General features: G+C 33.7%; 1 protein-coding gene across 2 annotated transcripts in view; it reads right to left on the bottom strand.

Annotated features, from left to right (window-relative positions):
* The window catches only part of RAVER2 (ribonucleoprotein, PTB binding 2), an 88,960-nt gene that overhangs the window by 28,153 nt on the left and 42,576 nt on the right, over positions 1–18,231 (bottom strand). Inside the window, exons 6-10 of one of the 2 annotated variants that reach the window (XM_045477695.1) lie at positions 12,805–12,890; positions 11,073–11,174; positions 10,804–10,915; positions 7,946–8,214; positions 204–315 (exon numbers count right to left, since the gene is read on the bottom strand). In XM_045477695.1, the coding sequence (XP_045333651.1) occupies positions 204–315; positions 7,946–8,214; positions 10,804–10,915; positions 11,073–11,174; positions 12,805–12,890 (681 nt within the window). The remainder of the gene's footprint in view (positions 1–203; positions 316–7,945; positions 8,215–10,803; positions 10,916–11,072; positions 11,175–12,804; positions 12,891–18,231) is intronic. The other variant, XM_045477696.1, reaches the window with a different exon arrangement.

The raw sequence follows: 18,231 nt of genomic DNA, 5'->3' as shown, positions 1-18,231 counted from the left end.
ACAAAAGATATTTTCCTTAAATAATCAGAATGCATTTTAAGTGTCTTAATTTTAGGTACTCTTTCAATTTAAAGGCTGGTCATAACAAGCTTTAATTAGTCAATAAGCATTATTTGCTTTCATTAAATTAAAAATTAAAGTAAAACTGATTATAGAAAATATTCAATACAACTCCAAAATATTAACACTGAGCTCTCACTTACATGATAAGCACACACTGGGCAACACACTTGCCAAGTTCAAGTATGGATTTTTACTGAGCCGTATTTCTTTTGGTGGTTCTCCCAATAGTGAAGTCTGATTCTTAGAAGCAGCCTATTTATCAAAAACAAAAGAGTAGGTGCTTACTAGGAGGTACAAGAAAATAAAGATACATAAAGAGTAATGCCAATTCTTCAATAAATCCAGTCCAGTGTAATAAAAATCTGTGGAATCTAATATTTGAACATATTAAGTTATGGGATATTTCTGGATATTGATTAAAATTATCACATTCCACTTGCTATTTTTGTCAATTAGTTGTTTGTTTGTTTTTTTTAACTATTCTAGAACCATAAAATTTCAGAACTGAAAGAAAATTAAAGGCCTTCATATAAATCCTTCTCATTTGAATTAGGAGAGAATTCATCTTCATAAGAAAAGACAAATCCCATACCTTTTTTCCAGAAATATTGTTATCCACATTTTCTTATTAAGATTTCTATTTTATATTGTACAGCTACAGCCAAATGATAAAGGAAAGCTTATTTATCTTTGGTTCTAAGAATAATACCAAACAAAATCAGTGGACTTAACAAGATCCAAATACACATTTAGATGATAACCCTAGAAACATTTCTTGAAAAGATATGCTATCAATATAATTTTATATAACAAGGTATAAGGGTATTTCTTTACTTCTAATATTTCTTTAATACTATTTCTAGCATTTGTAGTCTTTCTTTAAACGGAAAGGGCTGATTCTTCAGATCATTTCAATTTCTTCCAACAAAATTTTGTGCTTTTCGTTCCCTGTTGGTAAAAATTTTTAAAGACAACAATTCAGATTACTATAATAAAGTTAAAGCTACCAGCTAAGTTTTCATTTCCAAATTAATTTTTATTTTGTTCTCCGAACAGAATGAAGAAAGTATAATCTCAAGTGCTTATTTCTATATTTGAGAGCCAGAGCTCCTTTTATTTGTTCCTTATCTGGCCAACATTACTGTATTTGGATTGAGAAATCTATCTTGCATCTCTTCATAAGCCCCAAAGTAGGGCTTGTGATATGTAAATCACAGACGTAAATGTATTCATCCATTCACATATGTTTACTGAATGTTCACTATGCTTCAGGCACTGTGGTATTGATAACACCAAAATGAGTAAGACAGGAATACTACCCTTAAGAAATTCACAGTCAAGCAGATACAATAGCTCAAAAGAAGTCTGAGGTGGAACCCTAAGATTCTAGGTGGGAGCTAAAACCATTAGATGTTTGCCAAAAGAAAGCATATAGCACCAGAAAAGACAATGCCTTAGAATTCAGTAACCGAGTAAAGGTAGCCAGCAAAGTACTCTCAGATTTTGTTTCTAAAGTACTTACATGGCCAAGGTAATCAGATTCTATCCTATCAGGGGTTCTCTAGCTATGAAAGAGAATCAATCATAAAATTTTAAAACGTACAGAGTCTGCCGACAAAGAAAAGCCCTGGACCAAATGGCTTCAATGGATAATTCAATAAGACATTTAAAGAGGAATTAAAACCAATTCTTCTTAAACTCTTCCACAAAACTGACGAAGAGAAAATACTTCTTAACGTATGAGACCAGCATCGCCCTAGTACCAAGGCCAGACAGACACTACAAAAAAGAAACTACAGACCAATATCGAATATCACTATTTGTGCTAAAATCACCAACAAAACACAAGCAAGTCAAATTCAGTGGATTATTAAAAGGGTTATATGCCATAACCAACTGGGATTTATTAACAGAACACAAGGACAATTCAACATACAAAAATCATTCAATGTAATACACTACATTAACAGAATGGAGAAAAAACCCCACATGATCACCTCAAATGATGCAGAAAAAGCATCTAACAAAATTCAGCACACTTTCATGATTAAAATTCAACAGGCTCAACATATTAGGAATGGAGGGAAACTACCTTAATACAACAAAAGTTATATATGAAACATTACACTCAATGGTGAAACACTGAAATATTTCCCTCTAACATCAAGAACAAGACAAAGTTGTCTGCTTTCACCACTTCTGTTCAACATAATATTAGAAGTTCTAGCCAGAGCAATTAGGCAGGAGAAAGAAATAAAAGGCATCCAAACTAGAGTGGAAGAAGTAAAATGGTCCTTCTTGCAGATGACATGAAAACCCTAAGTAGCACACACACAGAGACACAAACTGTTGGAGTAAATGAATTCAGCAAAGTTGCAGGATATAAAATCAACATGCAGAAATCAGTTACATTTCTACACACTGATAATGAACAATCCAAAAAGAAAGTTAAGAAAACAATTCCACTTACAACATAATCAAAAAGCATAAAATATAAGATTAACCAAACCAAGAAGGAAAAATACCTGTCTACTAAAAACTACACAACATGGCTAAAAGTGACACTTGAGCAGAAATCTCAATAAAGTGAGAGATTACGCCATGAAAACATCTAAGACTGCACTGTCTGACATGGCAGCCACTATCTACACATGAATACTCAGCATACAAAATGTGAACAGTTTAAACTGAGCTGTTTGTGAAATGTAAGATATATACTAAATCGCAAAGAATTAGCACCAAAGAAAGAATGCAAAGTATCTTAGTAGTTCAGTATATATTACATTTGGTAATAGTATTTTGAATATGCTGAGTTAAATATTAAAATATCAAAAAACATTGCTGAAATAAAAGACATAAATAAATGGAAAGATATCCTATGTTCATGGGTTAGACGACATAATGTTGTTAAAATGTCAATATTAACCGGAGTGACCTCCAGATTCAATACAATCCCTATCAAAATTCTAACTTTTCTTTGCAGAAGAAGAAAAATCTATCCTAAAATTCATATGGAATTTCAAGGGACCCCCAAAATAGTAAAAACAATGTTGAAAAGGTGAAAAATAAGAACAAGAATAGAGGGCTCATACTATGTGATTTCAAACTTACTACAAAGCAACAGTAATCATAACACTATAGTATTGGCATAAAGACACACAGACAAATGGAATAGAATAGAAAGCCCAGAAGTAAGTCCCTGCATATACAGTTAAATGATTTTTGACAATAGTCAATGGGGACAGGACAGTTTTTTCAACAAAAGTGCTGGGAAATCTGGGTATCACATGTAAAAGAATAAAGTGGATCCTTACCCTACACCACATACAAAAATAAACTCAAAAATCAAAGACCAAAATTAAGAACTAAAATTATAGAATTCTTATTCTCACAAAAGCTTAGGTGGAAGGCTTCATGATATTCAATTTGCCCATGAATTTTTGGGTCTGACACCAAAAGCAGAAGCAAAAAAAAAAACACAGAAAGAAAGAAACAAAGAAAGAAAGAAAAGAAAGAAAGAAAGAAAAAAAGAAAGAAAGAAAGAAAGAAAGAAAGAAAGAAAGAAAGAAAGAAAGGGAAAAGGAAGGAAGGAGGGAAGGAAGAAGAAAAGAGAAGGAAAGGAAAGAAAGAAAAGGAGGGAGTGGGGGAGAGAAAGGAAGGATGGATGGAAGGATCACATGTTGGGTCACAAAATAAGTCTGAATAAACTTAAGAATACTGAAATCATACTGAGTACTGTTCTGACCACAGTGGTATGAAACCAGAAATCAAAAACAGGAGAGAAACTGGAAAATTTATATATGAATAAATTAAGCAACACATTCCTGAACAACCAATAGGTCAAAGAAGAAATCAAAAGAGAAGTCAAAAAGGATCTTGACACCAATGAAAATGGAAATATAACATACCAAAACTTATGGATGCAGCAAAAGCAGTTCCAAGAAAGAAGTTTATAGTAATGCGTACATGAAGAAAAAAGATCTCAAACAACCTAACATTATACATCAAGGAACCAGAAAAAGAAACAAACTAAGCCCAAAATTAGCATAAAGAAGAACACAGTAATGATTAAAGCATAAATAAACGAAATACAGACTAGAAAGATCCATGAAACTAAGTGTTGGCATCTTGAAGAGATAAACACAACAGATAGACCCTGACTAGACTAACCAAGAGAACAAGAGAGGACTCCAATAGTTACAGATGAAAGAGGAGACATTAAAAATGATACCACAGAAATACAAGGGATTGTAAGAAACTATTACCAAGAAATATTTGCCAACAAATTGGATAACCTACAAAGAAATGGATAAATTCCTGGAAACCTATACCCTATCAAGACCAAATCATTACAAAAATAGAAAATCTTATCAGACCAATAATGAAGTAAGGAGTAGTCAAAAACCTCCCAACAATGAAAATAACAGGACTAGATGGCTTCACTGGTAAACTGTACCAGACATGTAACAAAAAATTAATGCCATTTCTTCTGAAACTCTTCCAAAATGTTCAAGAGGAGAGAATACTTTCCTAATTTATTTAATGAGGCCAGCATTACCTTCATACCAAAGCAAGAACACTGCAAGAAAATAAAATTACAGACCAATATCCCTGATAAACACAGATGCAAAACTCAACAAAATACTAGCAACCCAAATTCAGCAATACATTAAAAACATTGTACATCATTATCAAGTAAGATAGACAACTCAGAAATAAACCCACACATATGTGGTCAATCTTTGACAAGGGAGCCAAGAATTCACAATGGAAAAAAGGACATCTCTTTAATAAATGGTGCTGGGGAAATTGGACGTCCACATGCTAAAGAATGAGAACGGACCCTTATCTTACACCACACACAAAAATTCACTCAAACTGGATTAAAGACTTAAATATAGGATCAGAAGGCATAAAACCCCTAGGAGAAAATATAGGAAAAAAACTCCTTGACATTAGTCTTGGTAGGGACTTTTTGGATATGACACCAAAAGCAAAGGCAACGAAAGTAAAAATACACAAGTGGAACTACGTCAAACTACAAAGTTTCTGTACAGCAAATGAAAACACAATCTACTGAATGGGAGAAAAGCAATATGACCATAATGAGAAACAGTATAGAAGTTCCTAAAAAAAAAAATAAACAATTACCGTATGATCCAGCAGTCCCATTTCTGGGTATATATTCACAGGACATGAAATCCCTGTCTCAAGTGTCATCTGCACTCCCATGTTCACTGAAGCACTATCCCCAACAGACAAGATATGAAAACAACAGAACTGCTCTTTGATGGGTGAATAAAAAAAAGTGTGTATATATTCAGTCTTAAATAGGAAAGAAATCTTGCTATTTGTGATAATGAGGAGGGACCTTGAGGGCATTATGCTAAATGAAAAAAGTCAGAGAAAAACGAATACTGTATGATCTTACTTACATGCAAAATAAAAAAAAAAAAACAAGCTTATAGATACAGAAAACAGATGGGTGCTTATCAGAGACAGAGGTGAGCAAAACAGGTGAAAAAAGTCAAAAGGTACAAACTTCCAGTTATGAAATAAATAAGTGATGGGGATGTGATGTACAGGATGGTGACTATAGTTAATAAAACCACATTGCATATTTGAAAGTTGCTAAGAGAACAAATCTTAAAAGTTCCCATCATACACAAAAAATTATAATGTATGTATGTATGGTAATGAATATTAACTAGACTTACTGGGGTGGTCATTTTGTAATATGTGTGATATGTATCAAATCCTTATATTGTATATCAGAAACTAATATAACGCTGTATGTCAATTATACCTTAACAAAAAAATTTCTTAAAAACGTAAGTCTAAAAATCTAAAGTTGAATGAAACCAATTATGTTTAACAAAATCAAATGTCTTGCTTCATTCTTGGAAAACACACTTTGAAATTACCTGGCCCAAACCCCTACTGTCAAAAGAGGAATCACTTTACAGCAATCTGTACCAATGCTCATTTCATGTCTACTTAATTGTTTTCAGTGACAGGACAGTCACATCTTAGTGAAAGAATCAAGCTTTTTGTTTGTGTGAAAGCTTCAACTGCTCTTTGTTGTATTAAGCCTAATACAGTATTTTGTTGTATAAAGCCTAATGCTTTACTGTAGCTCATAGTTACTGGACTAGTTCTGCCTACTGGTGAAACACAAAATACCCTGTGACTAGTCTGAGAATATATTTTTTAAATAGATATCCAGCTTGTCTTCTCTTTCAGGGTTACATGTCTCCATTTCCCTCAATTTTTTTCACAGAACCTGTTTTCCTGGCCCTGCACCACTTTGGCTGTTTTCCTCCTGATAGACTCTGCCCATTATGTGAATCACCTCAAATCAAGCTTTTCTAAAGAGCTGGTGCTTTCTGTGCAAAAAGATATAGCATATTCATATATGAGTTCCAATAGTTTAACTTCCCTCAAAAACCCCCAAAATTAATACTGCAGATAAATTTTTAAAACTCATTTTACAAGATCTGCCTTAGCTTTCTCAATGAACAATTGTAGGGCATCGCATCCATATCTGCTGTTATGACTAGTTGACAATAAAACCACCTCCAAATTAATCTGATTATTTTGACATTTCAATACAGCCAACTACATGAATTTTTTTCCTCACATGCTGCTTATAACCTGAGTTTTATACTACTTACAAACCAAAGGGTACTTCAGGGTATGAATATAAATTAAATGTACTTTATTCTACCTACCAAGTTTAACATTTACAAATGTCGCTGGTCTAAGAACAAATAAAATAATTGGGTAAAACTTCCAGAATTAAAACAGAGATTAGATTCTTTTGAGCAGACCAGAGTTTAATAACTGACTTCGACATTTGTCAGATAAAATAAAATTGGTTTTGCCTTTACATATTAAACTAATACCTAGTTACAGAGTATAAATTTAAAGTAGAAAAAATTAACATTTTGAAAAGCGTTGGGGCGCCTGGGTGGCTTAGTCGGTTAAGCGTCCGACTTCGGCTCAGGTCATGATCTCACGGTCCATGAGTTCAAGCCCCGCATCAGGCTCTGTGCTGACTGCTCAGAGCCTGGAGCCTGTTTCAGATTCTGTGTCTCTCTCTCTCTCTGACCCTCCCCCGTTCATGCTCTGTCTCTGTCTCAAAAATAAATAAACGTTAAAAAAAATTAAAACAAAAAAGTGTTATAATTATTTCATTCGCCTCACAAATAACATCATATCATTAGATAAGTATTAATGATACTCTTAAGCTTTTCCAAACTACAAATTTTGAACTTGGTTTATATTTCATTTCTAAAATATCAAGCATTTGTGAATATTAGAATTCTGAATTCTAACTGAAATACTGAATTTTAGAAAAGTATCTATAAGAATAAAGAATCCATATTTAAGTTATTTTACAGACTTAAAAAACTCATTTTCTTCAAATTGAAATTATTTTATTTACAAACTGGTAAGTAATTAAGCATAGTCACAAACATCAGCTGGCATAACTTATCAAAAGATGGGTTGTTGGCTTATAATAACAGTTTTATGAGTGCAATATTTTCTTCTATTTTGAGAAGTAAATGCACACTATGAAAAAGTCATCATGTCATTGATATATCAATCATCTAGTTTGTAATCCACATTTCTATACTTTATATTATTAACTTTCTTTGGAATTTAAAAATACTGAAGATACTTTATGATACTTCATAAATTACATTACCTGTAAAATAAGCCCCAAATTAGAATCCTCTAGAATTAGAATTTTAAAAATTTTAAAAGAATAGACATATATATTCCTGCGTATTATCTACATACATGTAGTATACACATGTATATGTGTGTACTTGTGTGTTTGTGTGTGTGTATGTATGCATAAACACAATTTTCTTACCCCTGAACTTATCTCCGAGCCTCTTGGCTGACTCTGCTGTTGCTTATGGTGTCCTGTCAGCAAGCCTCCTGCAGTAAGGTTTGGAAAGTTCTGAAGATAAGCCTGTGACCCTGAGAAATTTCCTTCTGCCTTCCCCACCGAGGCTGGCTGTTTCTCCTGAGTATTCCCGTGCCCTGGCCCAGCTTGTCCAGCAATGTGCTGATTTGGAAAGAATGGTAACATGCCCATTCCAGCTGTTATAGTTGTTTGAGTTGGAATCAGATTAGATGCTGTAGTAAACCACAAATGCAAAAAGGTTTGATTAGACAAGAGTTCTTCACAACAGTCCTTTGGATTTTTGTTAAGTTATGGGCAAAATGTGGAAAAAACTATTTTATGCCCGTTAGAGAAGAGTTATATTTAAAACGTGAAGTTAGTGGTTGTAAAGTAGCAGGTTTCCATATGGGGGTAATAAAAACAAACCCTATAACAGTAATCATGCTTTCCTTATTTTCAACAACTTCCAGGACAATCTCAAGGATATTTTTTAACTCCAAGTTTTAGCTGTATATTGTAAAATATGAGAGCAAAATGTGTGTACTTTTTGGCACTTAAGTTACATCAGGTGCCTTTGTTTTAATGCCCAATCACTGTAATTTGCCTGCTTCCATAAATAATTAAGTCTTCAGCTGAAAAAATTCTCTGACACCTAAAAATAAAGTTAAATCAAATCCAACAATAGTTTTGGTCAGCCAACTTGTACCAGTTCATAACAGCTGACTATGGGTATCTTTTCCCAGCTCCTGAATTCAGTGTCTTCATGTGGGTAGTGTGCAATTGGCCATGACTTGTAGTGCTTACACGTAGACCTCTACAAATGCTATGAAAATCAAGACTTTTTTTTAGACCTAGAGAGCTGGTTTTTAAACATCAGCATAACCCTGGTTTAAAAAACAGTAATATTTGTGAATAGATAGGCACCAATTTAACACATGAAAGCTTTACATTTTTATTTACAGGAAATACCAAGAAATTCTGGAAGAGATGAAAATTTTAATAGGAAAATTTTGAACCGTTCCACTTTTTAAAAATCTATGGCTCACAATTAGAAGAAAAGAGCTAATTTTGATAAGTACATTAAGTCAAATTTATATTTTACAAATTCACTGAACAAATTTCTTAAATTATTTCTAGTACTAAATAGAGGTGGATACTTCAGTTCTTCTAGCAATGTATTTATTTGGACATTTTGAATTTTAAATGTTCTTAAAGCAGTTTATGCAAAAGCAAATAGCTTATTATTTAACCCAACACAAATAATAAACATCTGCATGAAGGGTGGGTGGCTCTTGGTTAAGCATTCAACTTCTGCTCAGGTCGTGATCTCATGGATAGTGGGTTCGAGCCCCACGTGGAGCTCTGTGCTGACAGGTCAGAGCCTAGAGCCTGCTGTGGATTCTGTGTCTCCCTCTCTCTCTCTCTGCCCCTCCCCTGTTCGTTCTCTGTTGCTCTCTTTTATTTTTATTTTTTTTTAATGTTTATTTATTTTTAGACAGAGAGAGACACAGCATGAGCAGGGAAGGGGCAGAGAGAGAGGGAGACACAGAATGTGAAGCAGGCTCTAGGCTCTGAGCTGTCAGCACAGAGCACGATGCGGGGCTGGAACTCACAAACTGTGAGATCATGACCTGAGCTGAAGTCGGACACTTAACCGACTGAGCCACCCAGGTGCCCCTCTGTTGCTCTCTTTTAAAAATAAATAAACGTTAAAAAAATTTTTTTAAACATCTGCATGAACTTTTAGTGATACAAAATTTAATTTTTGGAAAAGGCTCCATCATACCATAAAATTTTCTACACCTGTCTGTATACTAATTTAACTTTGACCCAGTCAATTTAAACAATCAGAATTGATGGATTTATTTGATCATTTGACTTGCTGGCTTCCTGCAAAGGCAAAATATACTACCCTATATTTAATTGACTTTTTTTTTAATTACTTGTGGCCCTTCTCTTTTCCCAGCATAATCACTTAAGACAAATTTCAATTACACTTCAAACTGAAAATTCCTTTCAAATCGCATTCCAATAAGAAATCTTAGTATACCAGATGCTTTTGTTTTTCTAAAAAATAATTGTTTTGTTTAAATTTGTCATCTTTTCAGGGGCACCTGGGTGGCTCTGATGGTTAAGTGTCCGACTTTGGCTCAGGTCATGATCTCACAATTGTGGATTCGAGCCCCGCATCCGGCTCTGTGCTAACAGCTCAGAGCCTGGAGCCTGTTTCAGATTCTGTGTCTCCCCTCTCTCTGCCCCTCCCCCACTCGCGCTGTCTCCCTCTGTCTCAAAAATAAACAAACATTTTTAAAAAATGTTTAAATTTGTCATCTTTTCAGAAACACAGAGTACACATGTTGTTATTTTTCTTCGACTACTAGTTTGGAGATCACATTTAAAAAATAATACAAATAAATCATCAAAGTTTACCAAAATACCACATATTTCTTTAAAAGCTAAGGGTTTCTTATTCAGGCAAAAATTAAATGGATATCTATGTAATATGTTGTCAGCCCAGTGGGCAGCACGTCACTCTCAAAGGGATCTATGTCTTTGCCTCATGCTGCTGTGAACATTCATCAAATATTAAAGCATATCCAACAGGGAAAATGTGATCTTGGCATGGAAGCAAGTCCATCAATAACTTATCAATAGTTTTCTTATATGAAAAATAGAAAAGCCAAGAGGGCTCTTAAAATTTTAAATGACTGAATAAAACTCAAATTTAACCTTTCTGTAAATAAAAGCAGAATATAGGTAAACCATCTTTAAATCTCAAATCTGACTGTTTCCGGACTTCTCAGTAAATGCATGTCATTTACTTTTATGTGCTTCTCCATGATGACCCAACTCTGTTTTCAAAGGAAGCGCTGACCCCATCCCTACTGTGGTTTGAAGTATCATGGCTGGGGGATCTCCAAGTAAGCCCGGTTTCTGCAAAAGAAGAAAAGAAAGTAAGATTTCTGCTCATGGCAGCAGGATATCACCAAATGAAAAGGTTACACATGTGAATGTTCATAAACAATCTGACAGCCTGAATACAGAAAAGGAATGAACTCAATTCCAAAGAAAAAAACAATGCCATACTTACATTATTAGGAATATTCTCAAACTTCATTAATTGTTGCTGTGCCAATGGTACGGGAGAAAGATTCTGAAGGAATAAATTAGAAGTATTACCCATAACTGTGCTCTGTGAAAATGATAAAGCATCAAGTTAGTTTAATTTTGAAAAGCTACTTTTCACAGAACCCAATTCATTTTAAAGTTCAATTCTCCAGTTGATCTGAGCAAAAGCCAATAGCTTCTTAATATCCTACTTTCCTACTTCAGGCAATGCTAATTAATTCTTTTAATAATATACAAGATGTGATTATGTGGTCATAGAACTAACTCCAGATCTTCTTTTTTTCTTTCATCCTTCTTCCTCCCCCCACCCCCTTTTGGCTTTATGTCACTGTCATTCATTTATTTATTCATTTAATCATCCAACACATATTTACTGAGCACTTACTGTGTGCCAGGTACAGTGCTACATAATGAGAAATACAAAATACGATCTGCCCTCACAGATCTTAGAGGTTCCTGAGGGAGGGAGACATTAATATTAAAAACATAATTACAAATGGTGATGAGTATGTGAAAGAAAAATACAGGAGCTATGAGAATAGTTGGGGATTTGATTTAGGTTGGTGAATTCAAGGAAATTTTCCCTGAGGAACTAACTCTTGCACAGAGATCTGAAGGCTGTGGAGAAAGAACTAGGTGAAGTCTGGGGGACTTAGGTGGTATTGAGGTGGGGAGCATTCCAGGTAGAAGCAGCAGCAGGAGCAAAGAACGAAGAAGAGAGCAAAGTCCTTCAAGGACCAAAAGCAGGCCATTATTGCTGGGACAGTGATACCCAATGAACAGGAGAGGCAGCAGAGGCCAGCTTGGATAGACCTTCTGGGCAAAATTAAGCATTCTTGTCTTAATTCTAAAATAAAGAGAATATCGTCAGTACTCTGAACTCCCCTCTCATGTCACTCTTCACAACTTATTAGAATTAACATTTGTTTTCTATATTTGTTGAAATTCTTCAAGAACAAAGGACTATGAATGTTTTTGTTCAATGCTATAGCCTCAATGACCAGCACAGTGTCCAGTACATGTTAGATTCTCAATATGTTGACTAAATGAATGAATAAAGACCCTCTAATGTACAAGGTCCTACGTTAGATTCCAAAAATGAAAAATAAATAAAAGATAAACCTTTTCTTCAAAAGTTCAGTTTAGGACTACTCATTCATTAAGCTACATTAATCATCTATCATACATTAGGTTGGATTTGTAATTAGGCTTCTATATAGACACAGCCTTAAGCAGTACCAGAAATTAATGAGTAGTTTTATCTCCAATATTATGTTTATATACAAATATGTTTTAAAATACTTATCTGAAGAAGGTAAGAAAAACATTTTTATTCTTGTATGAATTATTTTTATAGACTAAAATTTAAAAATTAAGAGTTCAGATTCATTTTTTTCTTTCTGTGAATACTTTAAGACCACATAAGACTTGTTTTTACTACTTATTTCTAGAAAAATATGCCACAAAATACACCTCTCTTCCTTCCCTTAATGCCCTATAAACAGAACTATACTGCTTTGATCAGCTTAATTTGATCTGATGTCCTGTGTTTTCATGTAGCCATAGTTATTACTAAGAATTTGTTTTTAGAGATGAAATACTCATTTAACTTCTCAAGAATTTTAAATGTTAAGAGCAAACAAATGAGTCACTCCAAATGTTTGATACTTCAGTACTCAATGCCATTTATATACCTGATGTGCTTTATTCAGATGTAAAAATGCAGGGGAGATGGATGGATTCATCAGATGTGGCAAGCTGTGAGGTGTTCCAAGAACTGCTTTTAAGAAAATAAAATATTTAACTTCATGACATACACGGGATTCAAAAACAAATAAACTCCAAAAAGGGTAAATAAATATAGTTTTTAAAACTTTTAACAAGTTTATTGAAAGATCAATTATATACTGACCTTGTCACACAAGAAGTAACAAGCTCCCTTCCCCGTGATTCAAAATCAGAATTTGATTTCAACTCCCAACACCTTCTTGTCAAGATAATAAAACACCAACCCTAGGCTTTCTCTTCTCTAGTTCTTAGAGCAACAAAACTAACTCCATGTATTAGAGTAAGTATAATACTAATTGAACCCCTGTCATTTGCTCCATATTTGTGTTAGATTTTTGGGGTATGTTGGCAGGGAGTAGGGTGGGTGGGAAAGCCAAGAACATACAGTCTTTTCCTTTGAAGAGCTTACAACCCATTTAAGAAGAGAATATATGTACATAAAAATATTTATATAATAAAAACAAAAGAAACAATACATAGTTGATAAAAGGAATAAATAGCCACACTTTTTACCAAGTTTGCCTGACGACAAATACCAGAGTATATATTAAAAGAGATGTTTTCAAAATAAATAATACACAGACAGAAACATGAGATAGAAAATATGTGAAGTAATTTCATCTAATTATTACAAAGCAACTAGGAATGGTCAGGCATAGAAAGTGCTTCAAAAAGCATTTCATCTTAGGGAGCCTGGCTGGCTCAGTTGGTAGAACATGTGACTCACGTGGCTCTTGATCTGTGGGTCATGAGTTTAAGTCTGACATTGGATGGAGAGCTTACTTTAAAAAAAATAAAGAATTGTGTTGTCTTATTTATAAAAAAAAAAAAAAGGGAAAAAAATAAGTGCCTTAAGAAAAAAGCATTTAATCTAACGATCAAAAATATTTGAAATTCACATATAACATGTCTACAAGTTTATCCCATGTTTTAAAAAGCACAAGTTTTTATTACTTGCTAAACTAGTCCATCTTTGGAAAACTGTTCAAAAGTGTTTTCTTTGGGGGCACCTGGGTAGCTCAGTTGGTTGAGCTTCCAACTTCGGCTCAGGTCATGATCTCATCATCCATGAGTTCGAGCCCTGCTGACAGCTCAGAGCCTGAAGCCTGCTTCAGATTCTGTGCCTCTTTCTGTCCCTCCCCAACTCATGCGCGCTTACACTTGCTCTCTCTCTCTCTCTCTCTCTCTTGCTCCCTCTCTCTCTCAAAAATAAAATAAAAGCAAATTGTTTTCTTTAGAAGGATCCTGTTTCACAACAGGTGGTAGGAAGATTAGGTCATTAGCTGAGTTGTTTATAAAAACAGATTGTTTATTAGGAAAGAGGGATAAAACGGTCATTTCATAACAATAAAGGGGTCATCAGGAGGATACAATCTTAAATGTGCCTCAAATAACAAAGCTTCAAAATACAGAAGGCAAAAATTTCTAGAACTAAAAAAGTAGACAAATCCACAATTATGGTTAGAGATTTTAACACCAACTCCTCTCTTTTTTTCAGTTAGTCACTGTATTTTGTTATAAAACATCAAAAAATATTTTTTCACAGCTTTTAATGAATACAGTATTTCCCAGTTTAAAACAACCACCACCAGAATCAAAACACTCTGGAAATGTCTACAGTCTCACGTATAACTGCCTTTATCCTTAACTTCTTCCATTGTGCCCCATCCTCCCCTCAAGAAGTCTTGAACAACACTGTCAATCAATAATATGTACAAAGGACTATAATACATCATGACCAAATGAGGTTTACCCTTGTAATAAAAGGTTGGTTTAACATTCAAAAATTAATGTAATTCATCATGCTAGCAGACCAAACAAAAACAAAAACACATATGATGATCTCAATTAGTGCATAAAAGCACTGGATAAATTCTAGCAATTATCATGACAAAATTTCTCTGCAATATAGGAATAGAAGGCAAATTTCTCAGCTTGAAAAAGCAAATCTGTGAAAAAGCTATAGCTAATATGACAGTAAAAGAATGAATGTTCTCTCCTCAAGATCAGAAACAAGGCAAAGATGTGCATTCTTACCAGTTCAATGCACAAATTATGCTGAATTTCTGTATATTGCAATAAAGCAAGAAAAAGAAGTAAAAGTCACACATATTGGAAAGGAAGAAGTGAAAATGTGTTTATTAGTGGATTACATGATTGTGTATATAGAAAATCCTAAGAACAAAACCTACAAGAAATAATAAGCTAGGTTGCAAGATACAATATATACAAAATCAAGTGTACTTTCATATGCTAGAAATAAGAAATTCGAAATTTAAATTTAAAGGCAATTCTATTTAAAATAGTATCAAGAAATGTAAAATACTATGAATAACTGACAAAATATGTGTAATATTTGTACCTTGAAATTTACAAATTATTTGAGAAAAATTAATAAGACCTTAATTGAGAAATATACCATATGTATGGCTCAACCTCAACACTGTTGTCAATTCTATCCAAATTAGTATAGATTTAACACAATCCCAATTAAATTACTGACATTTTTTCATGGAAATTGACAGTCTAGTTCCAAATTTTATATATTAATACAAAGGACAGAGAATAGGCCAAACAAAACGAAGGATTTACACTCACTGATTTCAGGGCTTGTTATAAAGCTACATTTATCAAGACAATGCAGTACTGGGAAAAAGACAAATGTTTAGATCAATGGAATGGAATGGAGAATCCAAAGATAGAGCCATACATACATACAGAGTGAACTGATCTTTGAAAAAAGGCGTCAAGCAATTCAATGGAAAAGGATAATCTTTTTTAACAAACGATGGTAGAACAACGGTAAAAAATTAACCTGCACCTTTACTTAGCTTCACACCATAAACAAAAATTAACATAAACCAGAAATCTAAATATAAAAAATTATAAAACTTCTCAAAGAAAATATATGAGAGCATCTTAATGACCTAAAATTTGGCAAAGATTTTTTTTAAGATTTCTTAAATATGACAAAAGATGTACAAATTTTAACAAAAAACAAATTGGACTTTGCCAAAATAAATTTTGCTCTTCAAAGGACACTGTTAAGAAAATAAAGGAAAACTTGCAGAGTGAAAGAAAATATGTGCAAACCCATACATACAACAGTGGACTTGTACCTCTAATAAAGAACACTTACTACTTAATAAGAAAAAGATAACTTAATAAAAAAAGATAATAATAAGAAAAAGGCATAAAATATTTAAAATGATATAACAAAAAAGATATAAAGAGGACTAATTAGCATTTTAAAAGATGTTCAAAATCATTGAAAGGAACAGTCAAAATCACTGTGAGATACCCAATAGAAAGGCTAAAATTAAAGGAGGAACATAACAAGTGTTGGTGAGAATATGAAGCAAACTGGAGCCCTAGATATTGATGAGTGAGAATGCAAAGTGGTTTAACCACAATGGAAAACAGATGGGAGAGTTTCTTATAACTCAAACCTACACCTACCACATGCCCTGGCCATTCCACAACTAGATATTTAGCAGGGAGAAATAAAAGCATAAGTCTGCAGAAAGACTAACACACAAATGTTCGCAGAAATTTTATTTGTAACGATCCCAAACTAGAGATAACCTAAATGTTCATCAACAATTCAATAGATATGCAAACCGTGGAATGCAATACGGCTCCATTAAAAAAAAAAAAAAACAAACTACTGATACATGAAACATGAACGAGTCTCAAAATAGTAATTTTATTTTATTTTATTCCATTTATATAAATTTCAGGGTGATTCCATTTATATAAATTTCTAGAGAAGACAAACTATAGTGACAGAAGTCAAATCAGTAGTTTCATAGGGATGGAGGAGAGGGAGATTATAAGAAGACAAAATGAAACTTCTGAGAGTTATAAATATGTTCATTATTTTGATTATGGCAATATACATATGGGTGTATACTTGTATATAAAAATTATGTACACAATGGTTTTATACATATGTCAACTTATAAATTTTTACAGTCTAAATATGTGTAGATTAATATGCAAATATAACTCAATAAAGCTGTTAAAAAAACAACTTAGACTATAAGTAATTGCATACTAGTTAAAATTTAAAAGGGACACACACACATACATATAAAGAAAGAAGTCTAGAATATTTACATTGTATTTTGAAGTTGGTTAAAAGGTCTGGATTGAAGAGAAAAGATCAGTATGGTCAGAGTAACATAACCAAACTGGGTCTGAGAGGAAAATCAAGCTGATGGAAGTGTACAGATTAGACAGAAAAGGCAGAGTAGTTGAGAATTTGTAGAACAGACCATATGTGAGTAACAAGGTATGTATAAGCTGTGGAACAGAGATACAGAGGAAGAAGATTGATCTGTAAATAACTATTTAAGTTCCTTTCATTATAATTAACAGTTGCTTTAGGTGCAGGAGATGAACAAGACATAAATCTTTGTAGTTATGGAACTTACATTCTAGTGGGAGAGGCAAACTAAAAACAGGTAAATAAGTGTGAGTTATTTGAGAAATGAAACGAGAAGGAAGAAGAGCGAGGGTATAAATATAAATATCTATACTACTTAATATAAACATAAGTATAATGAATTATAATTCTTAGGTTGCTCAGAACCCTCTGTGAGGAGCTCAAAATACAGTAAGGGATAGAGTTAGATACAGTAAAGGACAGGGGCGCCTGGTGGCTCAGTCGGTTGAGCGTCTGACTTCGGCTCAGGTCATGATCCTGCAGTCCGTGAGTTCGAGCCCCACGTCAGGCTCTGTGCTGACAGCTCAGAGCCTGGAGCCTGCCTCAGATTCTGTGTCTCCCTCACTCTCTGCCCCTCCCCGACTCATGCTCTGTCTCTCTCAAAAATGAATAAACATTAAAAAATTTTTTTAAAAAGATAAAGGAAATACAGGTGGCATTTACTGATTAACAAGACACTTAGTCAGTCTTTCCTAACCACCAAGAAACTGTCATTACATCCTCCAGAAGCTTTCCATGTGTTCACGTTAAGGAGATTTAATCTTCCTCCCTTGCCACTCCACACAAAGGAAGAAAGCAAGCTTGGTGAAATAATTTCTCCATCAGTGTAATATTGAGACATCCTATTTAAAATTGTGAAACTATCCCTAAAATAAGCATAACTTATTTCTTGGCCATACATCAATCTGAGTAGAAAAGCAGAGTAGAGAATATATATTCTCAGATGAAAAGACAAAAACTAATATTGGACAGGAGTTACTAAAGAGAGCCCAGAGTCCAAAGATGTGGACAATACTTTCTAAAAGACCCAAGAGCATGAAATACTTCCCTCAAACACTAATACAATCTTGGACTGCATGAACAGCAACAGAATGATCACAGGAGG

This window comes from Leopardus geoffroyi, chromosome C1 (genome assembly GCF_018350155.1).
Source record: "Leopardus geoffroyi isolate Oge1 chromosome C1, O.geoffroyi_Oge1_pat1.0, whole genome shotgun sequence".
NCBI classification, from domain to species: Eukaryota; Metazoa; Chordata; class Mammalia; order Carnivora; family Felidae; genus Leopardus; species Leopardus geoffroyi.
This window is presented reverse-complemented; position numbering and strand designations above follow the sequence as displayed.